The sequence below is a fragment of the Mercenaria mercenaria genome, chromosome 17 (assembly GCF_021730395.1).
Source record: "Mercenaria mercenaria strain notata chromosome 17, MADL_Memer_1, whole genome shotgun sequence".
Taxonomy (NCBI): Eukaryota; Metazoa; Mollusca; class Bivalvia; order Venerida; family Veneridae; genus Mercenaria; species Mercenaria mercenaria.
In genome coordinates this window covers 2,941,236-2,962,245 of record NC_069377.1, presented here as the reverse complement: position 1 = coordinate 2,962,245, position 21,010 = coordinate 2,941,236, and the positions used below count along the sequence as shown (strand labels likewise).

Here is a 21,010-nt window from a genome sequence, read left to right as displayed (position 1 = left end):
TTATTAACCTACAAGTACAAGGTTGCTGTAGCATACACAGTACACATACACATGCATGCTGCATGCTAGAGAATCAGTTGGAATTTTGCTGTGAAGATGTCGTCTAGTAACATTGAGGTTCCATACATTCAAAGTTTATTTCAAGCTGATGGGTACCTGACCACTCATGAAGCAGAAATTAGAAGAAGGTAGGGTTTTATTTTTCTCTGAAATTTTCAAAATGTAAACATTTAGATAGATAGAATAAAAGACATTAATTATCATTAATATCACAGAATTATGCAAAAAAGTCGAAAAATGTATTATAGATGAGGACCATTTTTTTGTAGTTGTCATTTTTGGATAATGATACATTATAAAAAGTTCAATTAAGGTAATTATTATCTGAGTCCTGAAACTGTTTACAAATAAATCATGGATGTCCTAAAACTGGGTCATATTCTGTCATGAAAAATTCTGAAATGTGTGTTGCCAGTTATATGTAACCATTGATTTGATCGTCATTAAACACTTAAATTGCCATATTTGATTGAAAAACGAAATTCATGATTATCAATAAATTTCTATATTAACTGCACACTATGATAATCAAACTATTTCAGGTATGGCTGTTTCAAGGATTTACTTAACAGAATTGAAAGCAATGAAGGTAGTTTGGACAAGTTTACTCGTGGATATGAGACATTTGGGATCCACAGGACACCAGATAATGGAATCTATATGAAGGAGTGGGCCCCTGGGGCAGAAGGAATTTCCCTGAGAGGTGAATTTAGTAAGTACAAGAGTGATAAAAAACTTTACAACTGTAACACTGTATAATAAGACCAGTATATTACAGTCAGTAGTATGTTAAACCTGTTTTAATCTGTTAATCTGCCAGTCAGATTTTCTGACTTGATCAAAGTTTTTGGAGTTCTTAGAGCTAACTATATTTATGTATATATTGGAAAATCACTATATCAACAGGGGTGCATGATTTTAAAGAAATTTTCAGATGGAAAGACACAGGTCTGTTAACTAAATATGTATGCAAAGTGGATTATGAATATGCCTGTGACACTGATTTTTATTAGCCTATAGCATTTAGGCATTTGTTTTTGAAAAGAAAACTGAACTGAAACTGCATTAAAATCTCAATATTTAAAGGCACAGTGAAAGTGTCATGGTATACATTTTTCCCACCCTGTGACATTTGGCGCCCATTGTTAGGCCACAACTGCATTACACTGGTTAGTTTCAGATGCTTGTAATTGCTAGATTTTGAAATTACCTTAGAACTGAAATTCGAGGACAGATTTCAAAATGGTGGGGAAATATGTCATGGTATAGGACTTGAATATTAGAACGGGGAGAAAATGGTTAGGCAGCTGGATAGGTCAGTTGGTAGAGCATAGGAATGGTATTCCAAAGCTTAGTGTTCAAGTCTTGGTCTGACTGCATTTTTTCTCACCCTGTAACAAAGGAAATAGTATCTGATTATTATAAATGTGGCTGCTACATGTAACCAGTAAACAATTGCCATGCTTCAGTTAGAAACATCGGTTGAAATTGAAAAATTTACATTGTCATTGAATTAATAGACGTTTTGACATTAGGTCGAAAACAAAGCCAAATACATTTTTTTTTTCAGATGATTGGAACCAGTTACAGTACAAGTTCACTAAAGGGGACTTTGGTAAATGGGAGCTAAAGATACCTCCAAAGGAAGATGGAAGCTGTCCCATTCCACATGGATCAAAAATAAAGGTAACGGTCACTGATAAGTTGTAAATGCAGAGGAAACCCTAGTCATTTGTATTGTGACTCTTACTGTAACACTTCCAAAATACGAGTAAAAGATAATTCTTTAGCAGAATTTGTTGCATATACATGTTTGTTTGTGTTGGGTTTAACGCTGTTTTTCAACAGTATTTCAGTCATGTAACGGCGGGCAGTTAACCTAACCAGTGTTCCTGGATTCTGTACCAGTACAAACCTGTTCTCCGCAAGTAACAGCCAACTTCCCCACATGAATTATCAGAGGTGGAGGACTAATGATTGCAGACACAATGTCGTTTATCAAATAGTCACGGAGAACATACGCCCCGCCCGAGGATCGAACTCACGACCCCGCGATCCGTAGACCGACGCTCTACCTACTGAGCTAAGCGGGCGGGTCATTGCATATACATGTAGCAAAGGAAACAGTGAGTATTACAGAAAATGCCGCTTTAACGATCTGGCATCATTTCTGTTTACATAAAGATGATATTGAATAAGTAGTAAGCTTGTTGCTGCATTTCTTGTGCAGGTAATTTACATAAATCAGGGCTTCGGAAACTGCCAGTTTCTGGGTTGTAGACTGATTTTTAACTTTTTAGACAGATTTATCAATTTAAAGTAAAACAAATTTTAAAATATCAGTCCAGGGGAAAAGGAGAAAAAAATTTTAAGTAAAAAGTTTAGTCAGAAATCTCAAAGACCTTGTGCCAGCAATGAAATGTTTGATCGCACATTCAAATCATAATTTACAAAATGATTACAATATTATAGGTAAATATAGTGGGTTGGGTACTGCCCATTGAAATGTAGTGAGGTGTGTTTTTATCTCAGACCAGCTGAGTTTTCAAAACTTTTGTTGCCCTGAAATATGAACAGTTATTCCCACTAGCACTACAAGGCCTTCCATAGTATGAAATAACAGTTCCATTCATAAATATCAGATTTTTATACCGGTTTTGAAGTGTTTTTTTAGGTCGACTATTCAAAGAATAGGTAGAGCTATTGGACTCACCCATGTGTCTGCGTCAGCATCGGCATCCCGATATGGTTAAGTTTTTGTATGTAAGCTGGTATCTCAGTAACCACTTGTGGGAATGGATTGAAACTTCACACACTTATTCACTGTGATGATCTGACATGCAGTGCATAGGTTCCATAACTCTATTTTGCTTTTTTACAAAATTATGCCCCTTTTTTGACTTAGAAATTTTTGGTTAAGGTTTTATATGTAAGCTGGTATCTCAGTACCCACTAATGGGAATGGATTGAAACTTCACACACTTATTCACTGTGATGATCTGACATGCAGTGAGTAGGTTCCATAACTCTATTTTGCTTTTTTACAAAATTATGCCCCTTTTTCGACTTAGAAATTTTTGGTTAAGGTTTTATATGTAAGCTGGTATCTCAGTACCCACTAATGGGAAAGGATTGAAACTTCACACACTTGTTAACTGTGATGATATGACATGCAGTGCATAGGTTCCATAACTCTGCTTTGCATTTTTAACAAAATTATGCCCCTTTTTTGACTTACCTGTTTTGGGTTAAGTTTTTGTATGTAAGCTGGTATCTCAGTACCCACTAATGGGAATTGATTGAAACTTCACACAATTGTCCATTGTCATGAGCTGATATGCATTGTACAGGTTCCATAACCCTGTTTTGCAATTTTACAAAATTATGCCCTTTTTGAAATTAATATTCATTCAATTGACAAGACTGTTGAATAGTCGAGCGTTGCTGTCCTCCGACAGCTCTTGTTTTTTTTCAGTATTATTGCTATAATGCTATATGTACTGATGTGGTGCTGCCCTGATAAAAAAATTGTATAAAAAATAATGTTTTAATTTAATGTTTTACAGCTAGTGATGCATACCAAAGCGGGTAAACTTGAGGATAGGTTGTCTCCCTGGGCCAAACGTGTTACCCGCGAGAAAGAAGTACCAATCTATGACCAAATATTCTGGGACCCAAAGGAGGTTTGTTGTATTAAAGTTGAAATAATGCTAAACATTTTACTGAATTGGTAGAATTAGATTTTTAAGGAAAAATTGCAACCTTTGACTTTCACAATTTCAAAACATTGTTTCCCTACATGATAATATTGTTGTTAATAAAGCAATGGAGGAAATTATGTCATAAAAAACCATTAAATGAAAGCAAGAAACCATTTGTTTACAGACGTACCAGTTCAAGCATGGACATCCCAACAAACCTGCAAGTTTAAGGATTTATGAATCTCATGTTGGTATCGCCTCATGGCAGGGAAAGGTCGCCACCTACCCAGAGTTCACCAGAGATGTATTACCAAGAATAGCATATCTAGGTAAATTTACATATAAAAGTTTTATTTTAACATGTTTAAGGTTTTTTTTATAAGCATGGAATCTGTGTTCAAAATATTAACATAATGGTATTCTGGCCTCCATGGGCAAGGGGTGAAGGTCAAAGACTTCAGAGCTGTTGCAGTTGCCCTTTACTGCTGTTGCTTCGAAATGCCGCTCTAGATGTAGAATTCTTCATGTGAAGAAGTTGTGCAGCTGTCAAACTGAATGTACAAGTATGCTGGCCCATGCCTTTACTAATGCCCAGAGAGGCACCAGGGGTCTTCCATCACCTTGTGAAGTTGCATTAATAACCAATAATTGTGTTGGTATGACATTAAGACCAACAAAAAAAAAATAGATATTGGTATTGAAGTTTTTGAACTGGATTTGCAACCAAGTTTTGATAGACTAACAGATTATGAATTGTATATCTATTTAATTGTATATTATCTTATGCTGTTTGTCTGTGAAGTTACTTGACAAGATCACATGACTTTAGGTACGAACCACAAAATGCTAAAATCTCTTGCAGAGAATACAAAATCAAATGGAAATTTCGCATTGTCATAAACAGTCCAGAACCTTAGAGTGGATTTCAAAACATGAGCAGCTGTATGTGTTCATCTGGGGTTATACAGATTGTTTTGCCTGTTAAAGTGTTGTTCCTGGGGGCCTCCATGGCTTAGTTGTTACGCCGGCTGACTTCAGATCACTTGCTCCTCACTAACGTGGGTTGGATGTAGAATTTTTCATATAAGGAAGCCATCAAGCTAGCTTGCAGAAGGTTGGTTGTTCTACCAAAGTCCCCCCACACAACTCAACCTGTAACAATGCACATAGGGGCACCAGCGGTCTTTCTCCACCATCAAAAGCTGGAAATATCAACAAAAATGATCTAAATAATATTGTGTCAGTGTGACACTATACCCAACAAAACCCAAACAAAAAACCAAATACATTTCTCTTGCTCTACTAAATGAAAATGGTTCTAAATTTTACATATGGTATAAATGGTACCTTAACATTGGTTGTAATACAGGATCTCTGTTGATGAGGGAATAAAGTGGCTGACTTGAATCTCTTGCCCTTTACCATTGTGGGTTGGAGCCCTGCAGGAGTCATCATGTGCAAAAGCAATCTAGCTGACTTGCTGTAGATCGGTGTTTCTATATGCTGCATAAAGTGCTGAGAGCAACTGATGGAGTCTTCCGCCACTGTTAAAGCTAAAAGACTGCTTACGCCCCCATCACACCAAACTAGTTCTCAAAACGTCCTAACCCGTCTGAAAAAATCGTAAAACAGGCTGCGATCTTGCTAGAACGTTTGTACTTTTGTTGGTTAATATCCATAATGCGATCGAAGTTAGTTCATAAACAGTTCTCGCTACGTCCATCGCGTCTTTATCCCGTCTGAAGTCTGTTTATAGTAAGTTCAGTTTGGGAAGAATTGCCCATTCCCCTCATGTAGACACTGTTTGTAAGAGGGGTATTAACCACTATAACTTTAATGGACACCGTTCTGTTTTATTTCCACAGGTTACAACTGTATACAGCTGATGGCGGTGATGGAACATGCCTACTATGCAAGTTTTGGTTACCAAATTACCAGTTTCTTTGCTGCTTCTGGGTAAGCTGTAGATATTTCTTTTGTTGTTGTTTTTTTTTTTTTTCCATTTTTAGGAGCAGATCTGATACACATACATAACAGACATTTAAAGATATAAGTATATAGACGAAATAAACTACATACTGGACTTTGAATATAAATCTAGCTACTTTTACGGCCTACCTTGAAGCAATTAAAACTATACTTGAAAACAAAAACTTTATATTTAATGATATTTTTTACAACCAAATTAAGGGTACGGCTATGGGCACAAAGTTTGCACCAACATATGCTACTTTAGTTTTAGCATTTTTAGAAGAAAATTTATATACCAAATTAGAACAGACATATGACTTAGAATTTGCACATTATATACGAGAAAACTGGAAAAGATACCTTGATGATTGCTTCATATTCTGGAATGAAACAAAGGAGGAACTTAAACGATTTCATGAAATTTTAAATGGTCTTCATGAAGATATTTGTTTTACAATAGACTCAAGTAACCAAACATTACCATTTCTTGACATATTGGTCATCAAAAACGACACTGACATTAGTACAGATATATATTTCAAAGAAACTGATACTAAACAATACCTTAACTTTCATTCATGCCACCCAAAGCACACAAAAAGAAGCATCCCTTATAACTTGGCAAGACGCATTTGTACCATCGTATCAGATTCTAAACTTAAGGCTCGAAGACTTAAAGAACTATATGTTTCATTAATGAAACGAAATTACCCAAAGAATACAATAAAAAAAGGATTTTAATTAGCTAACAGCTTACCAAGAGAAACTCTCCTCAGACCAGTTGAAAAATATCCAGATGAAATCATACCCTATGTATCTACATTTAACCCAAATAATAAAGAGATGTTTAACGTTCTCAAAAACAATATATCAATTTTAGAGACTGACTCAGTTATGAACAAATTATTAAGAGCCAATACTATCAAAAGGAGCAAAAGACAGCCACCAAATTTGAAAAAACTATTAACTAGAGCAAAATTTTCTGAATTAAATATACAAAGAAACAACAGAGTGTACAAGTGCAATAGACCTAACTGTAACCTATGTAAACAAATAAAAGAATCTAATTCATTTAACTTCAATGGGAAAATATTTTACGTGAATGAAAATATGTCCTGTGATGTGAAAAATTTAATTTATGTTATGACATGTAATGGCTGCCATGAATATTACATAGATCAAACCGGAGACAAATTAAGAACTAGAAGAACAATTCATTCTCAACAAATTAGAGACCCGTCAGTAAGACAATTACCTGTCAGTGGCCATATAGACTCTTGCTGTATAACAGAACCAAAATTTACAATATTCCCATTTTATAAAATGAAAACTAACAGTTTATCAGCTAGATTAACAAAAGAAAAATACTTTATTGACTGTTTTAAACCGAAATTAAACATGCGGAACATTTCACATGATACGGATTGATAAATAACATTATAACGTCATTAACTCCCCTGTTTGACGTTGAAATTACGTCCCTTGTTTCCTTGAGGTAAACGTCATTTCTATTGAATTAATTCCCTTTGTCTTATTGTTATATATTTAGACACACTGATGAGCCATTCACGGCGAAACTAGTTTGTGACTTTCATATTAAAATTTAAGAAAAACTAAGCGAGCGTGTAAAGTCATTGTATAATTTTACTCTCGAACTCATTTGATGGTCCCCTCGACTCAATTAAAGTGACAATTACATCTATTCAGCTGAACAGACAATTTGTCGCCGGAATGGCTTGTGTTTACAAAGTTTTCCACACCTGTGCCTGACATTCGCTAAGCTTCCCCTTTAACCAGAGTGTGCGTAATTTTCACATGCTTATGTAATTAGCGTCGGTATACGACAAACAAATTAAACAAAGTGACTTTCGTTAACTGCAATTCTTAAATGTTATTTCATACTGCTTTAGCATGGCTGAACAACTTAGTATAGGACCCGGAAACGGGGTGATAGCTAAGTCGGCTACCGGAAAGCAAGGAACAAAACGAAATTTAGATCCAGAAACTTTAGAAACAAAATATAATGCATCATCGAATGTCAAAAAGGTCTGAAAACAAAATTATATTAGAGTTTTATCTGTGTTTTTCTTATCTATGTCATGTTTGAAAATAAATAATAAAGACTATTTCAGCGTTCATTTTTTATTTATCATCGTATCATACACATATTTAGGTACAATATGACAATATATTACGATGTAAGGTTTGTAACACATCATGTCTCAGTTCTCAAATTCAAAATGGCCGCCATTTGGATGGCTCGAACAACGGAAAACTCAAACTGATTTCCACGGGACCCTCGAGTTCGAGCCATCGAAGTTCGACTGTATTTCACAATTAAATTGCTATTTTAAAACAGCTTGTATCCATGCCCAAAGATGAAAGGGGTCAATTTAGATGATGAATATAATAATTATCATAAAGAGAAGATCAAATAGAATACATTAATCTTTTATTGATTTTAACCTTTACCCTTCTAAATTTCTAACATGGACTGGTCCATCATTCACTTTGGGCAGCACCACTTATTATTCAAAGGGGTGTTCACTGAAAATTTACTGACTGAACAGCAAACGGTGCAAACCATGTCAGTGTAGGCTGATCTTGGTCTGCACTGGTCGCAAAAGCAAAATCATAAATTATATTTCTTGTTGAGTGTTAGCAAAATTTAATTTTGAAACATTTCAGTCGTTATGGTACCCCAGAAGAATTGAAGGAGTTGATAGATACCGCCCACGGTATGGGTATAACAGTATTACTTGATGTTGTACATAGTCACGCTTCAAAGAATGTTGTGGACGGTCTCAACCAATTTGACGGCACTGATTCCTGCTATTTCCACAGTGGCGGGCGAGGAAACCATGATCTGTGGGATTCGAGGCTCTTTAATTACACTGAGTGAGATAAACCAAAGAGCTATAAAATAAACAGATCGGCAACTTGAAAGGCATATAGAACAAATCTCGCCAACATCCCGTGACAACTGAATGAGATCTCGTTGTAAGCGTCTGTTGATCATGATTGATCAAGTCAGCAAATGCTTTGAAATAAGGTTACTTTCGGATCGTTTGTTTATCATGATAATGGTGCATTTTTAATGTTATTAGTATTTTCTACACGGGGAAGGAATGAATTTATGATTGAAAGTCTGAGAAATCAACAGCTTTCGTTTGAAAAAGGACTCAAATTGGTTTATTACGTGCCGGACGTACCACCAGTTTTATACTTCAGTAAGCGTCTGTTGATCTGATCATGATTGATCAAGTCGGCAAACGCTTTGAAATAAGATAACACGCTAACACGAGATGTCGCGGGATTATCCCAAGTTGCCATTCTGTGTATTTTATAGTTCTTTGGATAAACCAAGATATAATTTAATGTCAGAGTTTTATTTCAAAGAAAAAAGAATTTACTACAAAATGACAAATTTTCATAAAGAAAGATTCAGAAAAGAATATCATCTTCCTGAGTATAAGAATATTATTGAAATATTTTGCCTTCAAAAGATGAAGGTATAAATATGTAAATTTCTGTACATTGTATTATTACTTACCATTTGTATCTGCACATAATATGTAACAGAATTATCGCCAAAGGATGCACTTGAAGTTCCTTGTTCGGTATCTACAATGAGGTTTGTTTCTTTTTAGTTTTTAAGACTTCTTGGCTTGTTTTAGGTGGGAAGTTTTGAGATTCTTGCTTTCGAATTTGAGATGGTGGATTGAAGAATACCAGTTTGATGGATTCAGATTTGATGGTGTTACCTCAATGTTGTATCATAGTCATGGAATGGGTATGTCACATTCTCTACATCCTGAACTCAAACTGAACCACTAACACCATAGGCTTGATTTATACTTCTGTATAAGTAAACCATCCAGCTGGCTTAAGCACGCCTGGTAAACAACAGAGCTACCACTTTCAGAGGTGTACGGTAAATCGTTCTTTCGCAACAGAAAAGTTGGCTTATGGAAGGTCGATGGTTCTACCTACTAGAGGTGCCCAGCCTTTACGAAATAATGCCCGAAAAAGAGACACCAAGGGTTTTTGTCCACCATCAAAGCTGGAAATTCGCAATATATGAGTATCAGTCCTTGATAAAACCCCAATCCAGTTATCATAAGTACCTTAGATATGCATGCAAAGCCACATGGTAGCATACACCTTGCCTGTCACAGAGGTAGAGGTTCCATGGAAAAGGGCCTCAATAGCCATGTGTTATGGTAGCTGATTACAAGTCAGTTGCTCTTCATGTTTGTGGGTTTGAGCCCAACTTAGGTCATCATGTGGCAAAGCCATCCATCTGGCCCTGTAAAGTTTGATGGTTCTACTCTGGTGTCTGCCTTTGCCAGCAGGGATGACCAAAGGGTAACGGGTGTCTTCCTTTACCATTAGAAACTGGAGTCGCCATATGAGCCATGCCATGGAAAAACCAGCATAGTGGGTGTGCGACCAGCATGGATCCAGACCAGCCTGCGCATCCGCGCAGTCTGGTCAGGATCCATGCTATTCACTAACAGTTTCTCCAATTCCAATAGGCTTTAAAAGCGAACAGCATGGAGCCTGACCAGACTGCGCGGATGCGCAGGCTGGTCTGGATCCATGCTGGTCGCACACCCACTATGTTGGTTTTCCCATGGCACGTCTCATATTATCTCAGTTGTCTTGGTGTGACTTCAAACCCAAAAACATACATACTGTTACAATATTATTCTTTTCTGGATTCTGTTGTGGCATAAGAAATCTGAAATATGAATGAATATCTAAGTTCTCTGATTATATTTATGTTGTTCTAGGTCTGTCTCTTATAAGAAGAAAAAATCTGTTAAAGTGTTAATCTAAAAGTTCTTAAACTCTTCTAATTAACATCACCTAGTTTTGAACACCAGAAAAGTTTTGAAAGTAGTTTTACTGGTATTTAAAATTTTTTATCCATATTTTCTTGATTTCAAAGTGGATTGTTACTTTCCATCATTTCTTTTACATGCTGACAATTAATTATCTTTCAGGCCATGGTTTTAGTGGAGACTACAATGAATATTTTGGTTTGAATACTGACACAGAGTCTCTCACCTACCTGACTATGTCTAACTACATGCTACATAAGTTCTATCCAGACTTTATGATAACCATAGCAGAGGTAAGTCTAGTCAATGTTATACATGGTGATTCCTGAATAGTTTTGTTTGAAAACTGAGTAAAAGTCTTTCACCTACTTGACAAAGTCAAGCTTTATCCTACATCAAAACTATCCAGACTTTTAAGCTGTGGCCTGCAAACAATTACTGTTTTGGGTTAACTCCACTCTACCTGTAAAAGTAGCCTGACCCTAAAGTTTGTGCATAGTATGTAATATTTTCATTCTTTGATACTTAAAGAATGTTCAGTTACTGTCTTATGTGAGGGCTTATAAGCATGAGTGCTCAGCAGTTCTTAATATAAATCCTGTCCCAGTGTAACGGTCAGTTTTTCCCTCGGTCAGTATTTTCCCTGGGGAAAAAGACTAATTGTTGAAAAAACTGACTTGGGGGGAAAAAAGTGGGCTATTACACCAGTATTACTGGATTGATACATGATGTAAATAGAATAGTCATGTTTGATTGATCTATTGTATCTGGTGACACCTTATTGATCAAAATATAAACAACAAAAAACAAAACAAATATGTACATTTTCATATGACAAGGGCCATAACTTTTGCACCAATATTTCATTAATTATACCCACATTTTACTTGGAATTTCAGGTTAAAGTTTTGACATGCTTATACTCTTCAAATCTCCATCATTGAAGGAAAGAGGTGTTTGTTATCAAATTTGTTTTTACTATTTCTGTTAATAACAACATACAGGAACCTGAATATATGTATGCAATTCTCTTCATTTTTTGCTGAACAGGATGTATCAGGGATGCCAGCATTGTGTCGTATTGTAGATGAAGGTGGTCAAGGCTTTGATTACCGCCTAGCCATGTCCATACCAGACATGTGGATAAAGGTTAGAATGTTTAGTTTTACTATTTGAAGAATAAGGAGTGCTGTTGTACTCAACACAACGTCACCATTACATTTAAGTTAAAGTTTTAAAGCAAGCTTCTCAGTATTACTGTATCTACTTAAATACTTTTCAGAATGCATAAATACCGCCTCGGTGGCCTAGTGGTAGAGCGTCTGCTTTGAGTGTGGGAGGTCGTGGGTTCAATCCCCGGCTGCGTCATACCAAAGACGTAAAAATGGTACTAGTAGCTTCGTCACTTGGCGCTCGGCATTAAGAGGATAGTGCTAGGACTGGTCAGCCCGGTGTCAGTATAATGTGAGTGGGTGGAGTATCATGCCACGTGTCTATGGCATGATAATTCCAGTGACGCAGCACTATAAAGTTGGGCATTGTGCTCACTGCTACAAGTAGACACCGTCGTTTATATGACTGAAAAATTGTTGAAAAAGACGTTAAACCCAAACACACACAGAATGTGTAAGGAATGGTCTTGCTTTGAAGCAGTCATCATTTGGTGATATTATGAAAAGTTATGGGCTGTATGTTGATTTTTGTGAGAAAATTGACAATATGTAAACAAATACATTCATTTAAATGATTATTTTGCTTTAAGAGATAATGTCTTATAGAATAATTATTTGAATGATATAAAGAGAGGCTGAGATGTCAGTACAGGCAAATATACAAAGGAAATCTCTATTCTTAATAATTAAATTTGTAAAGATTTTGTTATTTATGTCTGTATTATTTCCGTCAATCAGAACTTAAAGGAGAAGTCGGATGATGACTGGGACCTTGATAACATCTGTCACATTCTCACCAACCGAAGGTACACCGAGAAATGTATCGCCTACGCAGAGAGTCATGATCAAGCATTGGTAGGGGACAAAACTCTAGCCTTCTGGTTAATGGACAAGGAGATGTATACACATATGTCAGAGTTATCTCCCCCTAGTTTGATTGTAGATCGTGGTATTGCTCTACACAAGATGATACGACTGATCACAATGGGACTTGGAGGAGAAGGCTACCTGAATTTCATTGGTAAGTGGACCTGGTAATGGGTATTACTGTATGTTACATATATAATGTACAACATTCAGTTTATATAAAAACCTGGCCCCGATTTCACGAAAAAACTTAAGTAATTGCTTAGCTAAGTCTGTTATTTCAGATGCTTGTTTTTGTTTTTTATGCATTTTCAATGTTGACTTTTTCATCCATAACAGAACCATATATGTCTATTTCATTGATCAAAACACAATAATTCTGAATTTTACAGAAAACGAAGTATAGAAATAAGAAATATACTTGAGCAAATACTTAAGTTTGTTATATCGTGCTTAAAGAGAAATATCATATTTGCATGGAAAAAATAAGTACTGCAGACAAATATTACTAACCATAGTGTATTTTAGCTATAAATACATTGTTATAGAAAAAATCAACTTTAAATAACAATTACTTAAATAATAACACGATTTTAAAATAACAGACTTAACTAAGTAATTACTTAAGTTTTTTTGTGAACACGGGACCTGGAGTGAGAATTGAGAATGACACAATACATTGTATTGTTTATGGCCTTTTGAGACGAACTAAATTAAGAAAAATTGTTTGTCACTAGAGCTGTACTGTAAGAATTACTTGATTATTCAGAAATTCTGCTTAGTGTCCATATTCATTAGATTATATTAAATGCCATTTTTCTGCTAAGAAAACTACCTGTATAAATGCTAAAAAACATAAGGCACGGAGATAGATTTGTACAGAGACTCCATATGCAGTCAAACCGGTCTATGAAGACCACCCATGGGAGAGCCAGAATGTGGTCTTTATTGGGAGGTGGTCCTTATTCACAGGTTAAAATACACTGTAAATGTTAAAATGGGAAAGAAAATGTGTGGTCTTTTTAGAGTCAGGTGGTCTCTGTTCAGAGGTGGTCTTTAACACAGGGTTTGACTGTACTTTTACTTAAGGTCACTGACTTAAACTGAATAACTTAGCTTTTGCTGCCGCCACAGCAGAAGTCTATAAATGGTCATGTAACTGGCTTGTAGAAGGTGAGTCGTCCTACCTAGGTGCCCGCACAAGCCTAAAGTAATGATTTAAGTGCACCAGGGGTCTTCCTCAACTATTATCTTAATGTTGATTATTAGTTTTGACTATAAACCTAAACAATAAGGCTGGAACCAAAAACACAAAGTTATTCTGCAAAATATAGTTCTTTGACAGGCATGCATATTATGCTTGAATGCCAAAATAAGCAGATAAAACCTTTGGAGTAATTTAAATACACAGTAGCTATTGATACTTTACCTTTTATGCAGGAAATGAATTCGGGCATCCAGAATGGTTGGATTTTCCACGAATCGGCAACCAGGAGAGTTACCACTACTGCAGGCGACAGTGGAACCTTGTTGATGATAAAATGCTTAAATATAAGTATTTGTATGCATTCGATAGAGACATGCAACATCTGGAGAAGGCATTTGGATGGCTTGCTCAACATACACAGGTAAACAATTTGAATATAAAAACAGTAGGGGCCTCTGAGTCCAAGTGGTCAAGGTTGCTCTGCAGAACTGTAGTTTAAAGCAAGAATAAAATGTTTTAATAAATTGTTAGCTCGACTATACGAAGTATAAGGAGAGCTATCCTACTCGCCCCGGCGTCGGCGTCTTTCCGCGTCCCCACCTTGGTTAAAGTTTTGGTGCACTTTCTCTTTTTTCAACTTATCTCTGTAATTACTTGATGGATTTGATTCAAACTTGTAATACTTATTCCTAACATCATCTGACATAAGGGCCATAACTCTGGCACCAATATTTCATGAATTATCCCCCCTTTTCACTTAGATTTTCAGGTTAAAGTTTTGATGCACTGTCACTCTATCTCTGTTATTACTGAATGGATTCGATTCAAACTTAAGGTAGTTCTGCACGTTTTGATCTAAATTGTTTCTACAATGTGGAATTTGATTAAACTCTGATTTTTCAAAACTTCAGAATATACCTAGAAAATTCAGCAAATAAAAAAGATAGGGTCGTGTGTTTGATTTTTTGCTAGACTGATTTGAAAAATAGGGACCTCACGCAATACTTCATAACGGGAGTCTATGGGAAAATCATAACATTCATAACATTTTCGTATATAGAAATTTTTCTGCAATGTAGATTTTGATGAAACTTCTCACAATTGTAAATAAAGACATGGCCTATGATTTGATAAAATAAAATGTATAGGTCCATGTTCTTATTTTTGAGATATTTGACCATGATTAAAGTAAACCGGACATTTCACGCTAATTTTAAGAAATTATTTTGTATTATTTAACGTGTGATATGTTTTAATATCATATTTCGACTTTAGAATTATAGCAACAGAACCACTTATAAATTTACTCACAGGTTGTGATTAATCCATAAAATGATTTTCATTTCCGTACGCCGAATCCAGTCTATATTCTACGTTTTCCGGAAAAATGACGTTACGCCATCACTTCCGTTTTATCAAACGTGCAGAACTACCTTAAAATAGTTGTTCAACGTCATCACCTACATCATATGACACAAGGTGCATAACTCTTTTTTTTCATGAATTATTCCCCCTTTTTACTTAGAATTTCAGGTTAAAGTTTTGGTGCACTTTCGCTCTATCTCTGTTATTACTGAATGGATCTGATTCAAACTTAAACAATTGTTCAACATCATTACCCTTTTCATATGACACAAGGTGCATAACTCTGGGACCAATTTTTCATGAATTATTCCCCCTTTTTACTTAGAATTTTAGGTTAAAGTTTTGGTGCACTTTCACTCTGTCTCTGTTATTACTGAATGGATTTGATTCAAACTGAAAATAGTTGTTCAACATCATCACCCACACCATATGATGCAAGGTGCATAACTCTGGCACCAATTTTTCATTAATTATTCCCCCTTTTTACTTAGAATTTTAGGTTAAAGTTTTGATGCACTTTCACTCTGTCTCTGTTGTTACTGAATGGATGTATCCTGTGACAGCTCTTGTAAATCTTACTCTCATGAAAGCAAGATATGGTTAAAGAAAGATGACAACTCAAGTTTGCAACGTGTTTCATATTAAAATACTTCTTCAGGCAAACATACAATGTAAACAAAGATGAAAATAAGGTATTTCCTTCATATAGAGATGCTCCTTAATAACTGTTTTACTTTATTTGAAGTGGTTTTGACTCCAAAAGGCTACTCCATGGGAAATAAATTCCATAATTCCACTTTCGAAGATAAAATGAATGTTTTTAGCTCGACTATTCAAAGAATAGGTAGAGCTATTGGACTCACCCCTGCGTTGGTGTCAGCCTCCCATTTTGGTTAAGTTTTTGTATGTAAGCTGGTATCTCAGTAACCACTTGTGGGAATGGATTGAAACTTCACACACTTATTCATTGTGAAAAACTGACTTTCATTGTACAGGCTCCATAACTCTGATTTGCATTTTTACAAAATAATGCCTCCTTTTCGACTTCAGTTGACAAGGCTGTTGAACAGTCGAGCGTTGCTGTCCTTTGACAGCTCTTGTTGTTTTTTAGCTGGGATTGCATTTTGAGGATAAATGCAAAATTTGTCCCCTACGAATAACAATGATATCACAGTATATGACGTAGAAGCAAGAACTCTGGAAAAAGTTTCAGATAATTAACAGTGCCAGTTATGGTCACATGCCAGTTGTTATATATTATTATTATCTTTTATTTTATTTTTTATTTTTTGCTTTTCCAGCAATACATCAGCAGAAAGAACCAAGGTGACAAAGTGGTTGTATTTGAGAGAGTAGAAAAGCTTCTGTTTATCTTCAACTTCCATCCAAACAATAGTTATACAGACTACAAAATTGGTGTCGGATATCCAGGAAGGTATTCTATTTTTACTCAAGATGGTAAAGCTCGAGGTAGATTTAGAGGTCAAAGTTATAATTTTAATCTTCCAATCTGAAATATAACTTCTTTCATGCTCTGATGGATATTCATATACTGTAAAAGCACATATTTTTGCTGGGTCAAAATTTCACGAATTTGAAATTTTGAGTATGTTTGCGAGGTTTAATATTCGCCAAATTGTAAAAATGGTATCCTACTTTAATTTGAATTATACTAATGGTGAATATTTACTTGAGGATGAATTTTTGTCAGATGTAGGACCTCGTGAATATACCGAAAATTAAACCCTCGCGAAAATTTCTGCTTTTACAGTACATTGTTTCTGAAATGCAATATACATCTTGAAATGTTGTTGAAATTTATAACTGAAAATAAGAATGATGTTGGTAACTGGTATTCGGTAATAAGTCAGGTTTTCATGCAGTTTCATTTTTTTACAACTTGGAAAATAGGTACAGAATAGTGTTGGACACTGATTCAGAAACATATGGAGGACATAAGAGACTAGATCATAATGTAGAGTTTTTCACCAATAATGAATCCTGGGACGATCGCTACCATTCAATGATGGTAAGTGTTCGCTTTCAACATAATACATTTATAGGTTTCTTTCACCTGCATCTTTACATGACTGCAGCTACTTAGTGATATTTGACATAAAATTCCGATCCATTTTATGTTATAAATTCTGATCCATTTTTTGTTATAAATTCCCATTCATATTATGTTATAAATTCCAATCCATTTTATGGTAACTTGAAAATTATTTTATGTTATAAATTCTGATCCATTTTATGTTATAAATTCTGATCAATTTTATGTTATAAATTCCCACTCATATCATGTTACAAATTCCAATCAATTTTATATGTAAATTTTGATACATTTTATGTTATAAATTCCGATCCAGTTTATGTTAAAATTCTGATACATTTTATGTTATAAATTCTGACCAATCTTGTGTAAAAATTCCAATCTATTTTTATGTTTTATATTATGATCCATCTTATCTTCAGGATTTGAAATCTACGAAACTTTATTTGACTGCAAAATGAAATTATTTCACAGTACTTGGAAAGTTTGTAGATACTTTTAACATTTCACGGAGTTTCTTCTTTTATATTCTAGGTATACATACCGTGCAGGACAGCTATAGTTCTTGCAAAGCAAGATTGAAAGTAGATTGACTAGTCAACACTTAAACGTTTTTGCACCAAAGAGGACAGTAGTAACTAAAAAAGCTTCAGAAAGTGTGTACAGCATTTCTACCATTCCATTCAAAATGGATCAGTCTATTTCTGCATGCTGGACTTGTTCATTTTATCATAGGGATATCAGCTTTCTGATGCAAGCTAAAACAAGTGATGTGTGCGCAGATCTGATATGTATGAGGTCTACTCACTTATTTAACATTAGATGTAACCTAGATGTGTATGTATTTAAAAGAGGGTTGTTTGCTCTTTGTGTCAAAGCCAGTAAGTAATTCTGCTTGACAGCAATTTTTATTTGTTATGGTATATTTTAGATTCAGAATCCATCAAACAAATAAGTATGTTTGAAAGCAGTTTTTAAGTCTGTTTGACAGCAGTTTTTAGTTCGACTTTTCGAAGAAAATGTACAGCTATTAAACAAATTTATAAGTATGTTTGAAAGCAGTTTTTAAGTCTGTTTGAAAGCAGTTTTTAGTTCGACTTTTCGAAGAAAATGTACAGCTATTAAACAAATTTATAAGTATGTTTGAAAGCAGTTTTTAAGTCTGTTTGAAAGCAGTTTTTAGTTCGACTTTTCGAAGAAAATATACAGCTATTAAACAAATTTATAAGTATGTTTGAAAGCAGTTTTTAAGTCTGTTTGAAAGCAGTTTTTAGTTCGACTTTTCGAAGAAAATGTACAGCTATTAAACAAATTTATAAGTATGTTTGAAAGCAGTTTTTAAGTCTGTTTGACAGCAGTTTTTAGTTCGACTTTTCGAAGAAAATGTACAGCTATTAAACAAATTTATAAGTATGTTTGAAAGCAGTTTTTAAGTCTGTTTGAAAGCAGTTTTTAGTTCGACTTTTCGAAGAAAATGTACAGCTATTAAACAAATTTATAAGTATGTTTGAAAGCAGTTTTTAAGTCTGTTTGACAGCAGTTTTTAGTTCGACTTTTCGAAGAAAATGTACAGCTATTAAACAAATTTATAAGTATGTTTGAAAGCAGTTTTTAAGTCTGTTTGACAGCAGTTTTTAGTTCGACTTTTTGAAGAAAATGTACAGCTATTGCACTCGCTCCAGCGTCGGCATTGGTTAAAGTTTTTGATAAAGTAAAATATCTCTGATACTATAATCAGAGCTATTGACTTGAAACTTAAAACAGCTATTTACTATCACAGTCTACTCCAGGAGAAACAATCCCCATAACTCTGATTTGAATTTTGACAGATTTATGCCCCTTTTTAACTTAGAATTTTTTGTTAAAGTTTTTGATAAAGTCAAATATCTCTGTTACTATCAAAGCTTTTGACTTGAAACTTAAAATAGTTATTTACTATCCTCATAACTCTGATTTGAATTTTGACAGAGTTATGCCCCTTTTTAACTTAGAATTGTTTGTTTAAAGTTTTATATAACGTCCAATATCTCTGTTACTATCAAAGCTATTGACCTGAAACTTAAAATAGTTATTTACTATCAAAGGCTACACTATAAGAAACAATCCCCATAACTCTGATTAGAATTTTGACAGATTTATGCCCCTTTTACTGGCAAAGCTCTTATTCAGGGTCAAGCACTGAGAAAAGTCGAGCGTGCTGTCTTACGGACAGCTCTTGTTATTTGTTGTAGTATATATTTTAGATTTAGAATCCATAAAGCAAGTCAGTGTGTTTGACTTCAGTTTATTCTGTAAGATTCGGCTAGGTCACTGCCTAGCTGTCACCCACCAAGTTTGAAAGTCGGAATTGGAATGTTTATGAAACATTGATGTTATGTCTTCCGACTGATTTTGAGTCGAGAACAAATCAAGTATCTTAGATTCAAGCTTTTAATGAATTGGTATAAACTAAGTGTCTGATGTTTTAAATGTTTTAATAATTGATGCAATGATCGACACCTCAGTCCTCACTGAAAAGAATAGTTAATTGCTTCTTTATGTCTATTCAGTTGACTGCTTTTTGCACTGAGTCGATTATGCTTCAGAGCAACATTTATGTGATTGATTTTCCATTGATTTTCCATTGCATAAAATTGCCAGGCCGCAACATCAAGCTATGTACTATCAACTATGTGCCATTGGTATAATGCTTTTTGTCAGTAATCTGTTTGTTATTATATTGATGGTTGTTAGCTATATACGGTTTATAAATGAATTACTGGAATACATGTATGTAATCCCAGAATGTGTTATTTTTCTTTAACTTCCTAATAATTCAGATATAGATAATCCATGCATAGAATTACTGGAAAGCAGCACAAAATGATCGAACCATATTGCAAGGAGACATGTTTTATTTGGTTGTTTTAGACAATGTCATTGACAGCAACAAGCTACAAATGAATTCCACAATTTTAGAATACTGCAGACAGTTATCACTTTGAACATTTTGAACACAAGCATTTAGGTCCGGTCACACATATCTGCCCTACCCTAACCACCCTATTTTCGATCATTAACTTCCCTAATGCTTTCAGATATCATAAGCAGACGTAGTAAAATCTGGTTAAAACACACTTTACTGCAACTGATTGCAATGAGTATGTTGGCATATTGCCCACTTGAAAGCTGGAGAATGACGAGAGGTTGTTCCAAATGATATGGGTACATGGTAACATGGAAAATTTATATCAGTTGAAAACTGCATGAATTTTTTCTACAGACTATATGGAAAACTTTGGAAATATTCTGCTCTGAAACTCTGTTGGTTCGATTTGAAAATAATGTCGCAAAAGGTATCCTTTGGTGACCCTCTACTAATTTTCTTCAAATCCGAGTGTTCAGTAAAAAAAAAGATGACCAAAAGGGGCAGGACTAGTATTCCCTAAATATCTATATGAAAAATTTCGAAAATCTTTAAGACTGCTAGCCCGATTTGAAAAAGATTGCACAGCAATGAGCCTTGCGTCACCTTCTGCCCAATTCTTTTAACGTTAGATAACATGGCCACCAGAGGGCGGGGCTAGTTTTACCTATATGGCTTTAAGGAAAACTCAGAAAATATTCTGCTCTGAAATTGCTGGCTCAATTGAAAATCATTTCACAGCAATGATCCTTGGGTGAGCCTGTACCAATTTCTTCCAAATAATTTCCTTAAAAAACATGGCCACTGATCATTTTAGTATGGCATACTAGAATTTTAAAAACCATACCATTAACGCACTGGC

The 21,010-nt window shown here is 34.9% G+C and overlaps 1 protein-coding gene across 1 annotated transcript; it reads left to right on the top strand.

Moving 5' to 3' along the window:
* The first annotated feature begins 3 nt into the window (after nt 1–3).
* On the top strand, nt 4–20,028 carry LOC123537494 (1,4-alpha-glucan-branching enzyme-like). Its single transcript, XM_045321228.2, has 15 exons — nt 4–188; nt 603–772; nt 1,631–1,746; nt 3,627–3,743; nt 3,946–4,090; nt 5,627–5,717; nt 8,421–8,630; nt 9,410–9,525; nt 10,742–10,872; nt 11,630–11,728; nt 12,490–12,772; nt 14,059–14,246; nt 16,492–16,625; nt 17,102–17,219; nt 17,778–20,028. Exons 1-15 carry the CDS (start codon nt 97–99, stop codon nt 17,823–17,825), a joined length of 2,058 nt encoding a protein of 685 aa, XP_045177163.1. The 5' UTR covers nt 4–96; the 3' UTR covers nt 17,826–20,028.
* Nucleotides 20,029–21,010: the final 982 nt, after the last annotated feature.